This window comes from Lissotriton vulgaris, chromosome 10 (assembly GCF_964263255.1).
Source record: "Lissotriton vulgaris chromosome 10, aLisVul1.2, whole genome shotgun sequence".
Classification (NCBI taxonomy): domain Eukaryota; kingdom Metazoa; phylum Chordata; class Amphibia; order Caudata; family Salamandridae; genus Lissotriton; species Lissotriton vulgaris.
The window spans coordinates 345496385-345512013 of NC_141698.1; the positions used below are offsets into that span (position 1 = coordinate 345496385).

At 43.5% G+C, this 15629-nt stretch overlaps 1 protein-coding gene across 2 annotated transcripts in view; it reads left to right on the forward strand.

Moving 5' to 3' along the window:
- LOC147685215 (cathelicidin-2-like) overlaps positions 1-14021 on the forward strand; it is a 74736-nt gene extending 60715 nt beyond the window's left edge. For both annotated transcript variants that reach the window (XM_086941125.1, XM_086941124.1), the window contains 2 exons: positions 2222-2308; positions 12345-14021. In XM_086941125.1, the coding sequence (XP_086797251.1) occupies positions 2222-2308; positions 12345-12506 (249 nt within the window). In that variant the 3' untranslated portion in view covers positions 12507-14021. The remainder of the gene's footprint in view (positions 1-2221; positions 2309-12344) is intronic.
- Positions 14022-15629: the final 1608 nt, after the last annotated feature.

Genomic DNA, 15629 nt, shown 5'->3' on the forward strand with positions numbered 1-15629 from the left:
GTAATCTCACATTTGGCAGTTAACACTTGGAATTTTATTGCTATTGAGATAAGCGTTGCTAATGGCACGCTTTCTCAGCGATAAAATTCCACGTTACCCGGCAATAATTATCCTAGCACTAAGTGCGCTTAGCGATAATTAGCACCGGTCCTTGATGGTATGCACCTTAGTCTTTTGTTTGATCCCAGCAAGGCGAGTGGTGAGTCTGGAGTTGGTGAGAGCCCTGCGACCTTGTTTACTATGCGTAAAACCTTATCCCAAAATTCCGCAATCTTCGGCAATACCAGGCAACGTGCATGAACCCAGCCTTGCTTTCTCTGCAGCGATGGCAAGCCACCGAGTCTCGCAGTCCATACCAACATAGTCTCTTACGGCGTGTAGTAGACCCTGTTGAGGAATTTAAAACGGAGGAGGTGGTGCCTTCCATTTAGCGAAATGTGTTTGGTCATTTCTCAACAATACAGCCAAGTGCTGTCATCTGTAACTATGCCTAAATCGCTTTGCCATTCTAGTCTAGCATTAATTGAGCGTGATCTCCTATCTTCCTGCTTCAAATTATAAATAGTGGTGACCCTTTTAGCGCTGGAGATGGAGCATAGTAGAAAAGAGAGCAATAGTATCTCCAAGGGCTCCTGTATATCATCCCGAAGAAGCTTTTGTAGTGCATGTCTGACCCTATAGAAGTGATATTGTGTAAATGGGGAGAAATCATGTCCTTCGGTCTCAATGTCACCCCATCTGAGGACCACTCAATCATGAAATAGATCACCCATCTTTGTGATGTTTAGTTTCATTAAAGCTTGTATAACTTCCTTATCCCTACTAACTGAGAGCCAGTGACACCATTCTAAAGGGATCAACAGCCAGATTCATGAAACGAAAATCGGCTCGCAATGGGCCATATTCTGAGAATCTGGCCCTTTGCGAGTGCAATTTTTGCATTTGGGATTCATCATCCCAAATGCAAAAATCGCCATTAAAGAATTCGCACATTTGCGAGGAATTGCATTTAAGGAATCTCTATTTGAGATTCCTTAAATGCAATTCATGAACCATTTTAAAATTGCGAAATCGCTATTTTGGGCCGCTATTTACCGCGAAGTCAAACCTCGTGGTAAATAGCGAAAACTTAAAAAAATGCATTTAAATGCATTTTTCTAAGTTGCATGTTACACACACACATGTCCTTTGGACATGTGTGTGCGCAACACCAATGTAGATTACATTTTAGGGGTGCTACAGGGTGTCCTTTGGACACCCCTGCACCCTTGAAATCGCAATTTTAAAATGTGAATCGCTAATAGCGATTCGCACATTGATGTGTCTTCCCATTCATTCCTATGGGCCTTTAGGCCCATAGGAATGAATGGGGAGTTATTCCTTATTTGCGATTAGCAATTAGCTAATCGCAAATAAGGAAGCTGTAGGAATTGCTAAATAAATTGCGATTTGGACATGAATCCCGTTTTGCGAGTCTGTAATAGCGATTCCTTAATAATCACTATTACTGACTCGCAAAACGGGCCTTTGATGAATCTAGCTGCAAGAGAGAGTACATAAGTGTACCTGTCTGCCTGTTTAATAAATCATGCCAAGCATGAATTGTTTAGTTAATAGAGTCTAGTGTACCGGATCTCCTGGTGGGAGCCTGAAACAGCTTCTGTGGGAGATTGTAGGGATCGGCTGCCACCCCCTCAATTTGCAAGAGCAGAGGGATCATGCATTTTCTATCTATTTTCCCTAAAGTCATTCTTATTGTCTGATGCCACTTCTACCAATCTAAGGACTAAAAAGGCATAGTTTTTATAACAGTAGTCTTGGTTTTTCCTTCGGTTATGTTCTCTGGCTTGCATTTTGTCAGAGTGTGAAGTAGCTTCTGAAGACAAGAGGCACAGAAATCTAAAATATTTTAAATTAAATAAATGTGTGTCATCTCAAAGATATGTTAAAGTATGTAGTCAAATGTAATAGATTTGGCACTACACTGTACATTTGCCTAATGCCTGTAAATGCTAATTATGTTTTGAACATTTCAATGAAAATAATAATTTTTCTATCCAATTGCTCAGTATGTATAGTCTTTCTTCTATGTTCACTAACTCCCAACTAACTGAATGAGTTCTCAATAATCTAGAAATGAATCCCTTCAAATAGTATTTATACCTCACCAAGGATCAATATACTCAATCAATCTTGATCATGTTATTTTCCCTTGCCTCAGAAAATAAGAGATTGTTTTGCCGAGGCAACAGTTCTCGACTTCATGGATGATGCACCTTTGACATCAGTGGAATGCCACGAGCCACAGGTATGGGAGAATGTTGAAGAATGTTGCTTTAAATGACCTACTTTTGCCATGTGTCTAGGTCAACAGACAATTCTACATACCTATATCATTGCCTTTGGAAGGGCTTGTTTGACTGGGTGCCAGTCAGCAGAATTGAAGGCTTGGATAGTTTTGTGTTTGAAGCTAGGCATTTTTTTGAGATAGTCTATCCTCTAATAACAGAAGACGTCAGTTTGCTTCTCCTTTCTCACAATGCCTCTGAACGATGACGGAAGTCTCCACAAACCCTGTTATGATATGCTGTCATCGAATAAAATAGCACTCAAGACAATTTAAGCAGTAGTTAAAGATGTACATTTTGACTAAAGTGGATTACACTGTTACTTCTGCTATTTGTCATATAGTTGTGATTCAAATAAATTCTCATGTGTCTTGGCCTAACTCTTCTTTATCTGGAGATTCTTAAAACTGTCTACTTCACCTCTAGCTTCAAAAGGTGCCAAATATTCTCCAGCACCAGTCTTAAAAAAGGAGACCCACTCTACATGTACGCTATTAGTTCCCAGAGTTATGTTTGAGACTTTGGGGCCGATTACGAAGCGGCCCAGAAAGGTCTGACCATTGGTCGGATCCTTTCCGGTCCACATCTCGGTGTAATTTCCAACCGCTGCATTACAATTCTGGCGGTAGGAAATTAAATCGGCCAGTCATTCTGGCGGCTTCCAATGGGCTTAAGGAGCCCATCGGCCAGTCGGAAGCCAGCCCATAATCCCAAAGGGCGGCATTTCCACCCTTGGGATTCCGATACTCGGTCTCAGGCAGGCTTTCCATGTTGGGCTTTCCAACATGGAAAGCCAGTCGGAGAGCGAGTATGGGGCTCTGCGGCCTCCAGTTGGGAGCTGAGGGGGCAGTTAATCCCTGTACCCCGTGGCAGGCACCTTGAGGTGATGCCATGGGGTGCAGTGATTAACATCACCTCCCATTTCCCTATGGTAGCATGCCTACGGCCAGGTTACAGCTGTAATACATGCTACCATAGGGAAATGTCGGAATGTGACCGAACAGTGTTGGGTCGCATCCTAATCAGGAGATCGGTCCCAGTTCTGAGACGGTGTCGACATCGTAATAGGCCCCTTCGTGAATGGTACTCAATGCATCTGCTGTCTGATTCTGAGATTAAACCAGACTCGGCTGCCAAAATGTCCTTCAGTAACTTTATTTACATACCCTAGATCCGATCTTTTCTAACATACAAGAGGCAGCTGCAGAAACCCCCACCCCTATGGGATGGACGGATCACCATCTAGTTAAACTGAGTGTCCCGGCACCTCAACGTCAAATCAAAACTGAATCCATTCAGCGTCTAAAAAGACCCTGGCACAAACTCTCCCCACTTGCCTTACATGAAACCCTTGGAGAGTTCCAATACGAAGCTAACCAGGATATAGACGCGACCTATTCCTCGTTCACCAACTGGATCAGTAACGGCCTCGACACTCTTATTCCGGCTAAACCGACTAAAGGACGTAATACACCCTCCAACCCGTGGTTCGACGACACCCTTAGGGCAATGCGCAAGGAGTGTAAAAAGGCTGAGCGCCTATGGAGGAAACAATATGATAACCAGGATAAGGCTGAATATCTATCCAGGCTTAAGACCTACCATAAAGCTATTAGATCTTCCCGTGCTTCTTTTTATTCCAACAAAATTAACTCCAATGCGAACCCATCTAAAATCATCTTTAAACTAGTGAAAGAGCTCCAAAACCCTAGGGCGCCCCCTCCAAAAATTTCCTCCCACGAGCAATGTGAGCAGCTCGCAACATATTTCATTGAAAAAGTCCAGAAAATGTATGCAACCTTTCCACAGATCGCTCCTTTCAATGGAGTTTCCATGACCACAGCCCCTAACATCTTACCTCTGTCCCAAATTTCTGCCATCACCGCTGCAGACCTGATCAGACTAGGCAAGAAAGTGAAGTCTGGTTCCCCAGCCGACCCCATGAGTCCTTCTCATTTCCTGGCCTCGATGGACTTTTTTCTATCCCCCATGCTGAACATCCTCAACCTTTCCTTTTCTACAGGATTCGTACCCATAGCTTGGAAACAAGCATGGGTATCACCGATAATTAAAAAACCTACCCTCGACCCCACCAAGCCAGAAAATTTTCGGCCTATATCCCTTCTCCCCTGGATGTCCAAAATTGCCGAAACCCATGTTAATGACATTCTTTCGAAACATGTGGATAGTCACGGAATCCTGGACCCCTCCCAAAATGGCTTCCGTGCAGGCCATAGTACGGAGTCTGCCCTACTGGCCACTACGGAGCATCTCCGGATGATTTTAGATTCCGGTCATAGTGCTGCACTGATTCTCCTTGATCTCAGCGCAGCCTTTGACACGGTATCCCATGACATCCTTCTGAAACGTCTGGAGATGACCGGTGTGACTGGCCTCGCACTTGCATGGTTCCGATCCTTTCTTAAGGATAGATCCTTCAAGGTGTCGGCTCCTCCTTACCTTTCTAAACCTCACCCCATCGCTCAAGGGGTCCCCCAGGGTTCAGCGCTGAGCCCCTCCCTCTTTAATCTGTTCGTCCAGCCACTCACGGACGTGGCTAGAGAGTGGGGGCTCACGCTTGTCTCGTACGCGGACGACACCCAGCTGGTTGTCACCCTCTCGGAAAGCCCGTCCCTCGTGGCATCCAACTTTAAAGAGGGTATGACTGCTGTGGCCCGCTGGATGACGGACAACTACCTCCAACTCAACGCCGGAAAAACCGAGGTGCTCCTCCTAGGCCGTAACACCAGCCTCTGGAACGAGCACTGGTGGCCGTCATCCCTAGGCGCCACCCCACTCCCCAAAAATTGTGTCAAAAATCTGGGAGTCTGGGTTGATGCCAACCTTAGCTTCCAGTCCCACACAAAAAAGGTGGCAGCCACCTGCATAGGCCTTTTAAGGAACCTCAGGCCCATACTTGGGCTTTTCGATTCTAAGGCCCGCCAGCTTATCATCCAGGCCACCATTCTATCGCGCCTGGACTACGCTAACGTCCTCCTTTTGGGAGCTAATAAAGCGGAAACAGCTAGGTTCCAACGCATACAAAATGCGGCAGCCAGAACGCTGGTTGGCCTCCCACGCAGATGTTCAGCCAGAGCCACCATCCGTAAGCTCCACTGGCTGCCCGTGGATCGCCGAATCAAATTCAAGGCCTTAGTCATGATCTTTAAGATCGTGAAACAAGGAAATCCCCCTCTGCTTCGTAGCCTTGCCCAACCTTACGTTCCTGGCCGTGCTTTGCGCTCTGCCAACCAACTCCTCCTGTCAATCCCTAGGATTCGACTCTGCCGAACTGGAGGCCGCTCCTTTAGCGTCCTTGGCCCCAAACTGTGGAACGATCTCCCCCTTAGCATTCGCTCCATTGACTCCCTCCCTGCCTTCCGCAAAGCAATTAAGACTCACCTCTTCCCCGCTCCCTAGTTTCCCCCTCTCCCCCTCCCCCTCTATCCTCAGTTTGCGTGCCTGTTCTTAGCGCCGGGACACCCCTTTGCCGGGGTAGCTGTTGCGCTTCACCAAATCCAGAAAAAAAAAATGAAAAAATATTTTTGTATTGTCTGTAGAGTCTCACGCTACGGTCCATACCTACTGCACTCTTTACTCTGATCCCTTTGTGATTGTCCTAAATACATTACATCATGCAATGCCTTTTAGAACAATATGTTTCAGTTAGTGTTTCTTCTGCAGTTAATTCACCAATCTGTATCAAGGATTTGACTCACCTAGCAGTGGCTTACTCTGGAAGATTACTGCAGGCTTGAAAGTATTTGTGATACATTGTGAGTGATGGGTCTGCCAATGGTTTCTGCGGTGGTTACTATAATTTACAACTGGTTTCGCAGTGACTCAGGTACTATTGCACTCCAATTGGATAACAAGGTTGCTCTACTTGTATACTTGACTCTTCAAGCGTAGCAATATTAAGCAGTCAAGGGCAACCTCGGAAGATGGTTGTGGGTTTGATACTTATAAGCAGTTTAACTTTGTAATGAAATTCAGTGTCCATTCAGTGCTATATTGTTGATGGACATCCTTTTTTTATTAGGAGAGTAAGAACAGTCAACATGATGAACAGCACAAACCTTGTAGGGCCTAGCAGCTGCTGAAGTTATTTATATATGACCCCAAAAGGTTTCATTGCATTTAGGTGATAAGGTTTTTTTTGTTTTAGTCAAGATCTCATTGGGGTCTATGCACAGTACTATGGGCTGGACATTGCGAGCTTTCCCTGTAAATCTTTGGGTCTATCTTATGCTCTAGAGGGACTATTTGTCAATGACTGAAAATGGCAGATAGAATATGCCACATTTATCTAGTGTATATGATATCTTTGCCTTCAGCCCTAGATTTTCATCAGCTCCGTTTTTAATAGAGAAGAGTGACAAACTCACTGGGTTTGAAGCTGGATAGCTACAATGTGCCGAAAATCCACCATTGAGAATTTAACTGGTATTCCCAGGCCACAAAGAGGGAGAATTCTGATTTCCAAAAGTAACTCATTTCAAAAACAGAATTGCAGCGTCCAGTTAATAGGGCCAAAAGATACTTGCTGGTCATTGACAGAGAAGCTCCTTATCATAAGGCAATATTCAAATTGTAGGACTACTGTTTTTGGAAATGGGCTCAGCATCCGAAGAAGGTATCTTAGGGCTTCTGAGCATTATGGGCTCGTATTATGTAAATAGCTGGTCACGGAACCAAGAGCCATAAACAGATAATTTAAACATTTCTCGAAATCAGCATGACCGGTCTCAGTAAATCTGACACACCCCAGGGTGAAAAAGCTGAGAAATACTCTTGTCTACCTTGGACTGTTGGAAGGGAGGTACAGGCTCCTAGAATGTCAAAAGGGTGAAAAGACAGCACAGGCTCACCGGCAGGTGTAGTCTTTCACAGGTTCCGTCATGTATTTAACTTTGTCGATGTTGACAATCGATCATGGTTGTCAATTTAGGAGAGCTATCCTGTAAATTCTTTATGGTGCCCGCCAAGCTCTTTCATGCCAACCGAGTCTTAGTCTTCATCACAGGGTCAGGCTGCTCATTTCGTTTTCTAATTATTTGGATGAGTTTTAGTTGATATATTACATTTATTTGATGCAATTTTACATTTAGTTTGTAATGTTAAGTGATTTAGAATTTTTTATTAGAATGTTTATAGTCATTTATATGTCATAGCGGGTTGTTGGGTTTGTATTGGGGATTGGAAGGGAAGTAAATTCAGTAATAATTAATTAACTATTAATTATTAATTTTGATGACTTATTTAATTGATTAAATTACATAATTTATAGAAAACGTAGTAGTTGCAGGCTGCTAGGTTTGTTGGGTTCTGGGATGGGAAGTTAAGTAATAATTAAATAATGTAATAATATTTTGTAATTAATTATTTCTTTATTTTTTAATTACTTAAAATGTAGACTACTGAATTATTGCTCTAGTATTTTAGTTGCAGAATGCCTGGTTTCTAGGGGTATATGGTGGCAAGTTATTTAATTTTTTAATAATTAATTATTATTTGTAATTTAGTTATTTAATTGATTAAAGAAGCAAGAGCATTTTACAAGGGTGCCACGGCCAAAGTTAAAACATCTTGGGAAGCCCAAAAATGGGAGAATGCTAGGAATGAACTCACTTCACACGACCTTAGGTCCTTCTGGAACATCATAAACACCGGTTCACAGGTTGGTAGACAGGCCATTGAACCCAATATAGATGAAGGAGTATGGAAGGCCCATTTTGAAACTATACAAAGGCTAGGGAAGGGGAAGCAAGTGTGGCAGAGGAGCCACTGCACCCGGGCTTAACTCTTGACGATGCCCCCCAATCTTGGTGAGAGAAGTCACTGATGCTTTAGGAAAGATAATACATGCAAAAGCGGCAGGATTGGACAAGATCCCTGGCGACCTCTTTCGCACTGAACCCACCATTTGGCCGACTACCGGACCATTTTGTTCAATGCCATATTACAAGGTATGACAATGCCCACCACTTGAGCAGGGGCAGAAATAATCCTGATCCACAAAAAGGGTTCCCCTCTTTTGCCTGTCAACTATCGCCCGATTAGCCTCATAGATGATGGCCAGAAAATATTTGTCCGAGTTTTATTGGGGCGTCTCCAAGCTTGGATGGAGGAACACAACATTTTTACCCCCTTCAAGCTGGGTTCAGAGCCAGAACATCAACGATTGACCAAATATTTAGGCTACAGCTGATCTTTTGGAAATCTGTCTACATCGAGGGTGGCAGCCTCTATCTTATTTCTGTAGACCTAAAATCTGCTTTTGACCTGGTACCGAGGGAGAAACTTTGGGCAATCTTAACTGATATGGGAGTGCCAAGGTATCTGTGCCAGCAGCTAAAATGCCTACATGAGGGTAATTTTGCTAGAATTAGACATGGCAAAAACTCACAGCCCCTCTGCCCGTAGAGAGAGGTGTTCTCGCACCCACACTTTTCTCCCTTTTCATTAATGGCCTAATAGATTCATTGATTGAAGGGAAGAACATCGACGCCTCTAGGCTGGCGCAGCGTAAAATCCCAGCCCTGATGTTTGCAGATGATGCGCTATTGCGAGAAGTGTGGCTCACTGGTTAGAGCAGGCAGACCCTGAAGCAGAGGTCAGACTCGGGACCAGGGTTCAATTCCCGACGCGGCAGGGTCTTGAGCTCAAATGTCCACGGACTCGATAATTCTCGCTTCGGTGCCTGACCTAATCATGGGTTCACACTCTGCAACTCTGGGCATTAAGCTTGCTTAATCTCCACAACGGCCCCCGTGGCGGGATGCCTGGCTTTCACCTTGGGGATGCCCTGTAGGGGCTATCTCACAGGGAAAAGCCAGGACGGGTTCCCAAGGCAAGCGCTTAGAGACCCCTGGGTTATAAGCGCTATATAAATCCAATATACAATACAATACAATACAATATTGCTTGCTAATTCCCCTATGGGAATTCAGAGGACCCTCAACAACTTTAGCGCCTTCTGCAAGCATCAGGGACTAGAGATTAACCTGCAAAAACCAAAGTATATGCCCTTTAATGTAGGTAACTCCACCCGCCCCAATCCGTGCTTGGATGGTAAACCCCTGGAAAGGGTAACCATCTTTGAGTACTTGGGAATGACACTGATAGAAAAAATCGATCGGGCGCTTAAATTGACAAAGCAGGGTTGAAACTAACCCAAACAACGGGGGGCATCTTAAAATTATATAGGAGTTGCTCTAAAAAACTGGTTAGCCCAGTGGTGTAAATGTATAAAGTCCAGGCCAGGAGTGCTGCTCTTTATGCAGCAGAACTATGGGGACACTGCGCACCGGGCTCGCTAGTCCACACTGAGAATTCTTTCATGAGACATCTTATGGGCCTCCCCACCAGTACACCCCTAACATCTCGGGGTTAGACCCATCGCAGATGAGGTTACTCTCAGACCCCTTCTATATTGGCACCGCCTCTGGAGTACTACAGAATTGGCTCGATATAGGGAGGAATTGACCGATGTGATGGGTCTCTGAGGCTCAGGGAAGATACCGTGGTTGGTCCACATTAAGAGCGCATGTGAGGGTTTGGGTAGGGGTAATTTATGGAGTTTAACTGGAGAACCCTCCCAAATGACCTCTAGAAAGACCCTGGTAGAGAGCTATAGGCAGCATAAGCTCAATGAGCTCGAATGTGGGTCTGCCATGGGACGCCTGACAGCGGACTTCCTGGCAGCAAAAAACAGGTACAGCCTAGAACTGGTGTTGGACGACATCCAGCCACTCCTCGCCAAAAGCTTTATTTACAATTTAGACATGGAGTCCTCCCACTGCACTCTTTCACTAGAAAATGGGAGGGAGCTATTAGCAGGGGATGTCCAGCATGTAACATCTCCGATGAAACAAAACTCCATGTATTATTCTTTTGTAAGGGCTATAGGAGGGCTAGGTCACACTGGTTACTCCAACTCTGTAGGAAGCTGGGGTCCAGGCACTGTAGCGAAGTGTATAGGCTATTTAAATCTGACACCAAATGCATATTGTTTTCTCCATTTCATGGTTCCTATTCACCATGTGGTGCAGCCGTAATGCCATCTTAAAAAAAGATGGCATAACAGAATGACATTGTAGAAACTGTATGCTTGTTCTCCACAATGTACCTCCCTCGGCCTAATTTGGCCAAATGCTGGAATGGCTCTACTAGAACTGGATTACTGCCTATTTTTTATATCAAATTTTAATCTGTGTCAATTTTAAGATTTTATTGTATCAAATTAGGCGTTTTATGATGCTTTTATGGCCTTGTGTGCCGAAATAAAGTTTTTTTATGATGATGAATTCCAAATTTTAATATTATAGACTAATTATTTGAATTATCTTTTAGTTGGGGCTGCTAGATTTGCAGGGATCTAGGATGGGAAGTTAATTAAGTAAGATTAAATTAACAGTTAATTATTAATTTCTATTTTTTTAAATTGATTTCAAATACGTAACTATGGAATACTTAGTTTTAAAGTTATATTTTAGGTGCAGGCTGCTGTGTTTGTGGAGGTATAAGGAGGGAATTAATTAATAAATTGAATGACAATATTTTATTAATTGCTAATTAATCATTTAAATGAATTGTAATTATTTAAAATGATTCATGTTTTTTATATTTTATTACATATTAATATATATGAGCATATATTTATGTTAAGTGATAGTTTTTATATTAAGAGTGTATTTGTTTTTGCTTTCGTGATTTCACTTATTTATGTGATGTGTTTGAAGTGAAGTACTTTCTCTACTCTTGTTTAGACTGCCTCAGAAATAGTAAAATTAAACTCTCTGCAATTTGACACTTTCCCTACTGTTACACTGTTGGAGTGGGAATAGTACATTTTACACCTCCAAATTCCAACACGTTTCAAACTGTTGTGATGTTTGGAGTGGGAGTAGTACAGTTTCCCCCTCCGAAATCCTAAGCTTTCTCTACTGTAGCACAGATTGGAGTGAAAATAATAAATTTCACCTCTCCGAAATCCATATATATTTGAGGAATGCACACAACACATATGCCACCCATCACATGCCACAATACAAAAAGTAGAGGGGAGTGATGATGGTTGTTCAGCTCGCCTCCCACGGGTGCAGGCAAAATCTTTATGCTGTCTGTTTCTATTTACAAAGAACTAAATTTCCTGTTCTGTGTATGCGAGAACGCAGTGGGGTATACTTAGTTCAACAGAGTCCTTTGTTTTGCTGTTGAAACCATGTAAACATCATGGAAAGGATTTATTAAGCTAATTGATGCCCTGTCTACTGGGGAAAACCAGAATCTTGAACAGGTAGGCACAGCTATCTGCAGAGTGTGAGGAATTCCCTATCTCTCGTGAGTCTTGCGAGTTGGCACAATGCCAGGGTTCAGACCCTTGCTCGGCAAAAGGGATGATGGTCATAAAAGGACTTAAGATTATCCAAAAGCAGATCATTCTGTTATTACAGCCCACAAGCATGACACCATCAGAGCAAGAGTTGAGAAAGCTCCTTTGCACAGGATTTGAAGCAGGGAATTCAGATGTCCAGATAGACCAGTGGAGCTAGAACAGACACTCCTTCTGGGAGGAACTGTACCAACCTGGGAAGTTAGAATGATATGACATGGGATGTATGTCAAAATTTTGAGGTCACTAACAATCAATGTTAAAGTGAGCATATGTAATTTACATGTACTATTCTTAACTCTAATATATTTAACCTGACAATATGTTAGTTGTTAGTATTATGAAGTCGATATAAAAAACCACCTTGATAATTTGGTAAACACTGATATGACATGTGACTTAAATCTGCCCCGCCGTGCAGGCCTTCCAATGGCCACACCCTCTTGGGATAAGCGAGACATTGTTTGCTGCCTTACATTTCATACACATCTGCCAGCTGCAAAGGCTTGTGTCATTGCCTTACTCTGCTCCTTGGTGTTTCTTTGCTGCTGTTAATGTGACTCTTACTGCTCTAACAACAGACTATCTGCCATTTACAGATGCCAAAACCCAAGAAAACAGCATCACCAAAGAGAAAGAAGCAAAAGGCCAAGCGCCAGCCTCAAGTGATGGCAGAGGATGCCGAAGTGAAAGTGCAGTACTTCATAAACTCCTATTCAACAGCAGGATTGACTCTGCCTGGAGCAGGAACGGATGAGTAATAGGCACACAAGAGCTGGGACTGATTATAGCACCGCATACAGATTGAACGCTTGTGAGGCGGGTGACCTCGCCATCATCCTCTATCGCCATGACTTGTTAATCACTGATGTGTGTCACTTTGCTCCACACTACCTACATTTGCATGAAAGTAACACTATCATAGTCACCAGAGATGTCACAAAGATGGGCGAGCTTGGACCAGAGTGTTGAGATGAGATGTCACTCCTATGAAACAACCCCAAGCAACCTTGCACCCATCCTGCTGACAGGCTATCAAGGAGGTCAATTGATAGTTGTTGCTAGGCTTCCAAAGTGGAAGGTTGTGATTAGTTTCATGGATCAAATAAAGAAAAAGATTAGAGCAGAAGAGGTTGACACAGGGGTGGGCGCCCAACTGGGGAGGTCTTCATCTAAATCATCCATTCTATTCCGTAAAAGGTATCCATCCAGGGAGTGGTTTTGGCTGCTTTGGCATCCTTTGGATACTATACCTGTGACACCATCTCGTGCAGGTTGGTCTTCCATTTGGAAACTCTTCAAGCAATATATTTTTATACAAGATATGTTTTACCTGAGTTAGGAGCATATGGATCGCTCTTATGTTCCAAAATGTCAGAGACAGAATGTCTGTGAAGCATTTCAGGGAGATCATGGTAGTAAAGAGTAATCACATATTAGGTTTACGCCAGAGTTCATGATTTATTCTAAATATTTGCTTTTGTTACATGAAGATTTGAATTCATCTCAGCACTTCTGGCACATTTGGAATATCACTGATCCTTTTCAGGGAAATTTCATACAATTCCATTAATTCCATGGATATTACCGGTGACATAAATGTCCCACTTTGGAATTAATTGTGACTTCTTGGAACTCAGAGTCTCTTTTGTGTTTTCTCAAGTTGGTAGGGTGAAAGCTCTTAAATCGGATTGCAATATTACCTGAAAGCTCAAAATCCTCATTTATTTTTTGTATGAATTTACTGAGCCATCCTGTTGGATGAGGCACATCGAAGATTGAGGGGAGCAGTTGTGGGCCCCACCACAAGAGAGACCTGTGTCTTACCTGAATCCTCGAGTACACATAGAGTGCTGTGAGCTGCAACCTCTTTCTGATTGTTCTCTTCTTAAAATATTGTAATCGCTAATTCTAAATTCATCTGGTGTGCTGCCCTTCATATGCTTGTGTTAATGTTTTTGTGTGTAAACAGTACATTGTTTTTATCTCAAATGGGACCGGGATCATTGAGGACAGGTAGCAAAGTGGGCGCTTGGATTTCTAAGCCACATTTTTAATGTTATTGAAGAAAACTGCATGGCTTATCAAGTTCAACATTCTTCTAATTGCCTTTTTGCAGCGTTGTGTGGAAAAATAAAATAAAATGCAGTATTTCCAAAATTCATTACTCCCATAATTTGTCATAAGGTATTGTGTATCGCTTATGATGGCCCTTGTACAATGTATATGTCTGAGCTGTTTGTAATGTTTGCCTATTAAATACCCCATTAACACAATCATTGTTCCTTTCAGTGCCCATACTGTGGTCCTTTCCTTAATGCCAGGAGCCACTGGATTCTTTTTTGGGGCTGGCGATTACCCAAACCTGAGATTCGGGTTAAAAGCAAGGGAACATTTTATGTAACCTGAGTTGTGGATCTGTGGCAAACACTTTTCAGTGCAGCACACACGCTGATTAAACGACTGGCCGGAGACGAAATATCCTACACCGTCTATTTCATAAATCACAACTAACCACTCACGAACGCACTGGCGGTACTTTACTCATACTGCTGACTTACAAGGTCGGTTTCAGCCTGATGTTCTCAAGAAAGCTGACACTAGGGCTCCCTTGTGCCTACAGTAGTGGGAGCTTTGGTAACATGGCACATACATATGGCCTTAACAGAGAGCATGGGGCTGATGGCCTGTCCAGCAGGCCTCAGCTCACAATAGAGGGACACAATCATAAGTTCTTTAAAAAAACGAAAAAAAAACGAAAAAACAGAGGCACATTGAATGTATGGCTTTTCCTCACATATTTTCCTTGCTTATACCTGTTTCACACGCTCCATGTTGTCTCAAGCACTTACCAGTTGGCACTGAGTTCTGTTTCTTTGTTTATGTCCCAGGAAATGCTGTTTTTTACCCCCAATCAACTCTATTCTGTTTCAAGAAAAAGATTCCAAACTATACATATGAGCCTCCTCAGCTTACATTTTCATGTTGGGTTAGCAGGTGTGTTAGTTCTCTGTAGACAAATGCTTACGCTTGCACTGTGCTTGTTTCCTTCAGGCACTTTGCTACTTGGCCTATTTTAAGAAAATGCTCTTGGTGCAAGCTGGTAGCTCTTACAGTTCTGCTCATGGCTATTAAATAGTAAACTCTGAGCTGGAAGGGTTTAACGATTAAGGATTAAATCCCAGTGCCCAAATGGGTCTGCATGTAGGTTACAGTAGCCATCGCTTAGATGCCAGTCTCGTATACTTTGTCATACATTATGAGTGCGGATTGCTACAGGGCAGCTTGAATAGCTTCCGGAGGAGTGCTGTGGTAACGGTCTAGTTGTTCTAGCTAGAGCCGGAACCGGAAGTGGGTACAGGAACCGGAAGGCGGCCATTTTGTGTGGCGCCGGCCGGGCTTTGAGAAAGGACGTAGTCCCGGCGCTCTGGGGAATAAAGCAACTAAAACTAATATCGGCTCCTGTTGTATGTACGAGAGGTTCCTATAATGGCGACGAGGATGGGATACGGACCAGCGATAACTGCATATAAAACAAAATACAACGCAGGAACGTCGAAAATTCAAGCAAAGTCGGAGCTGCATTCACCCACAAATGGTGAAGCGAGCGTTGTTCCCGGAGCGCGGCAGAGGGCGAGAGGCAGAGCACCGGCGAAATGACTGCAGTGTGCCCACCACGATCGGCAGAGCAGCACCAGCCAAGGGACAGTGACGCTACCGTCCAACGAAAGGACGTTAGATTGGGAGCGGCAAATAAGGTACTGCGCGCCACGCGGTGCACGTGGCTGCAACACACCACGCAACGAAGGATAGTGGTACTGCCCCACTCACGTTTGAACCCCACCACGGCACGCTGGCGGGTCAGCAGGGACGGGGTGAAGGGC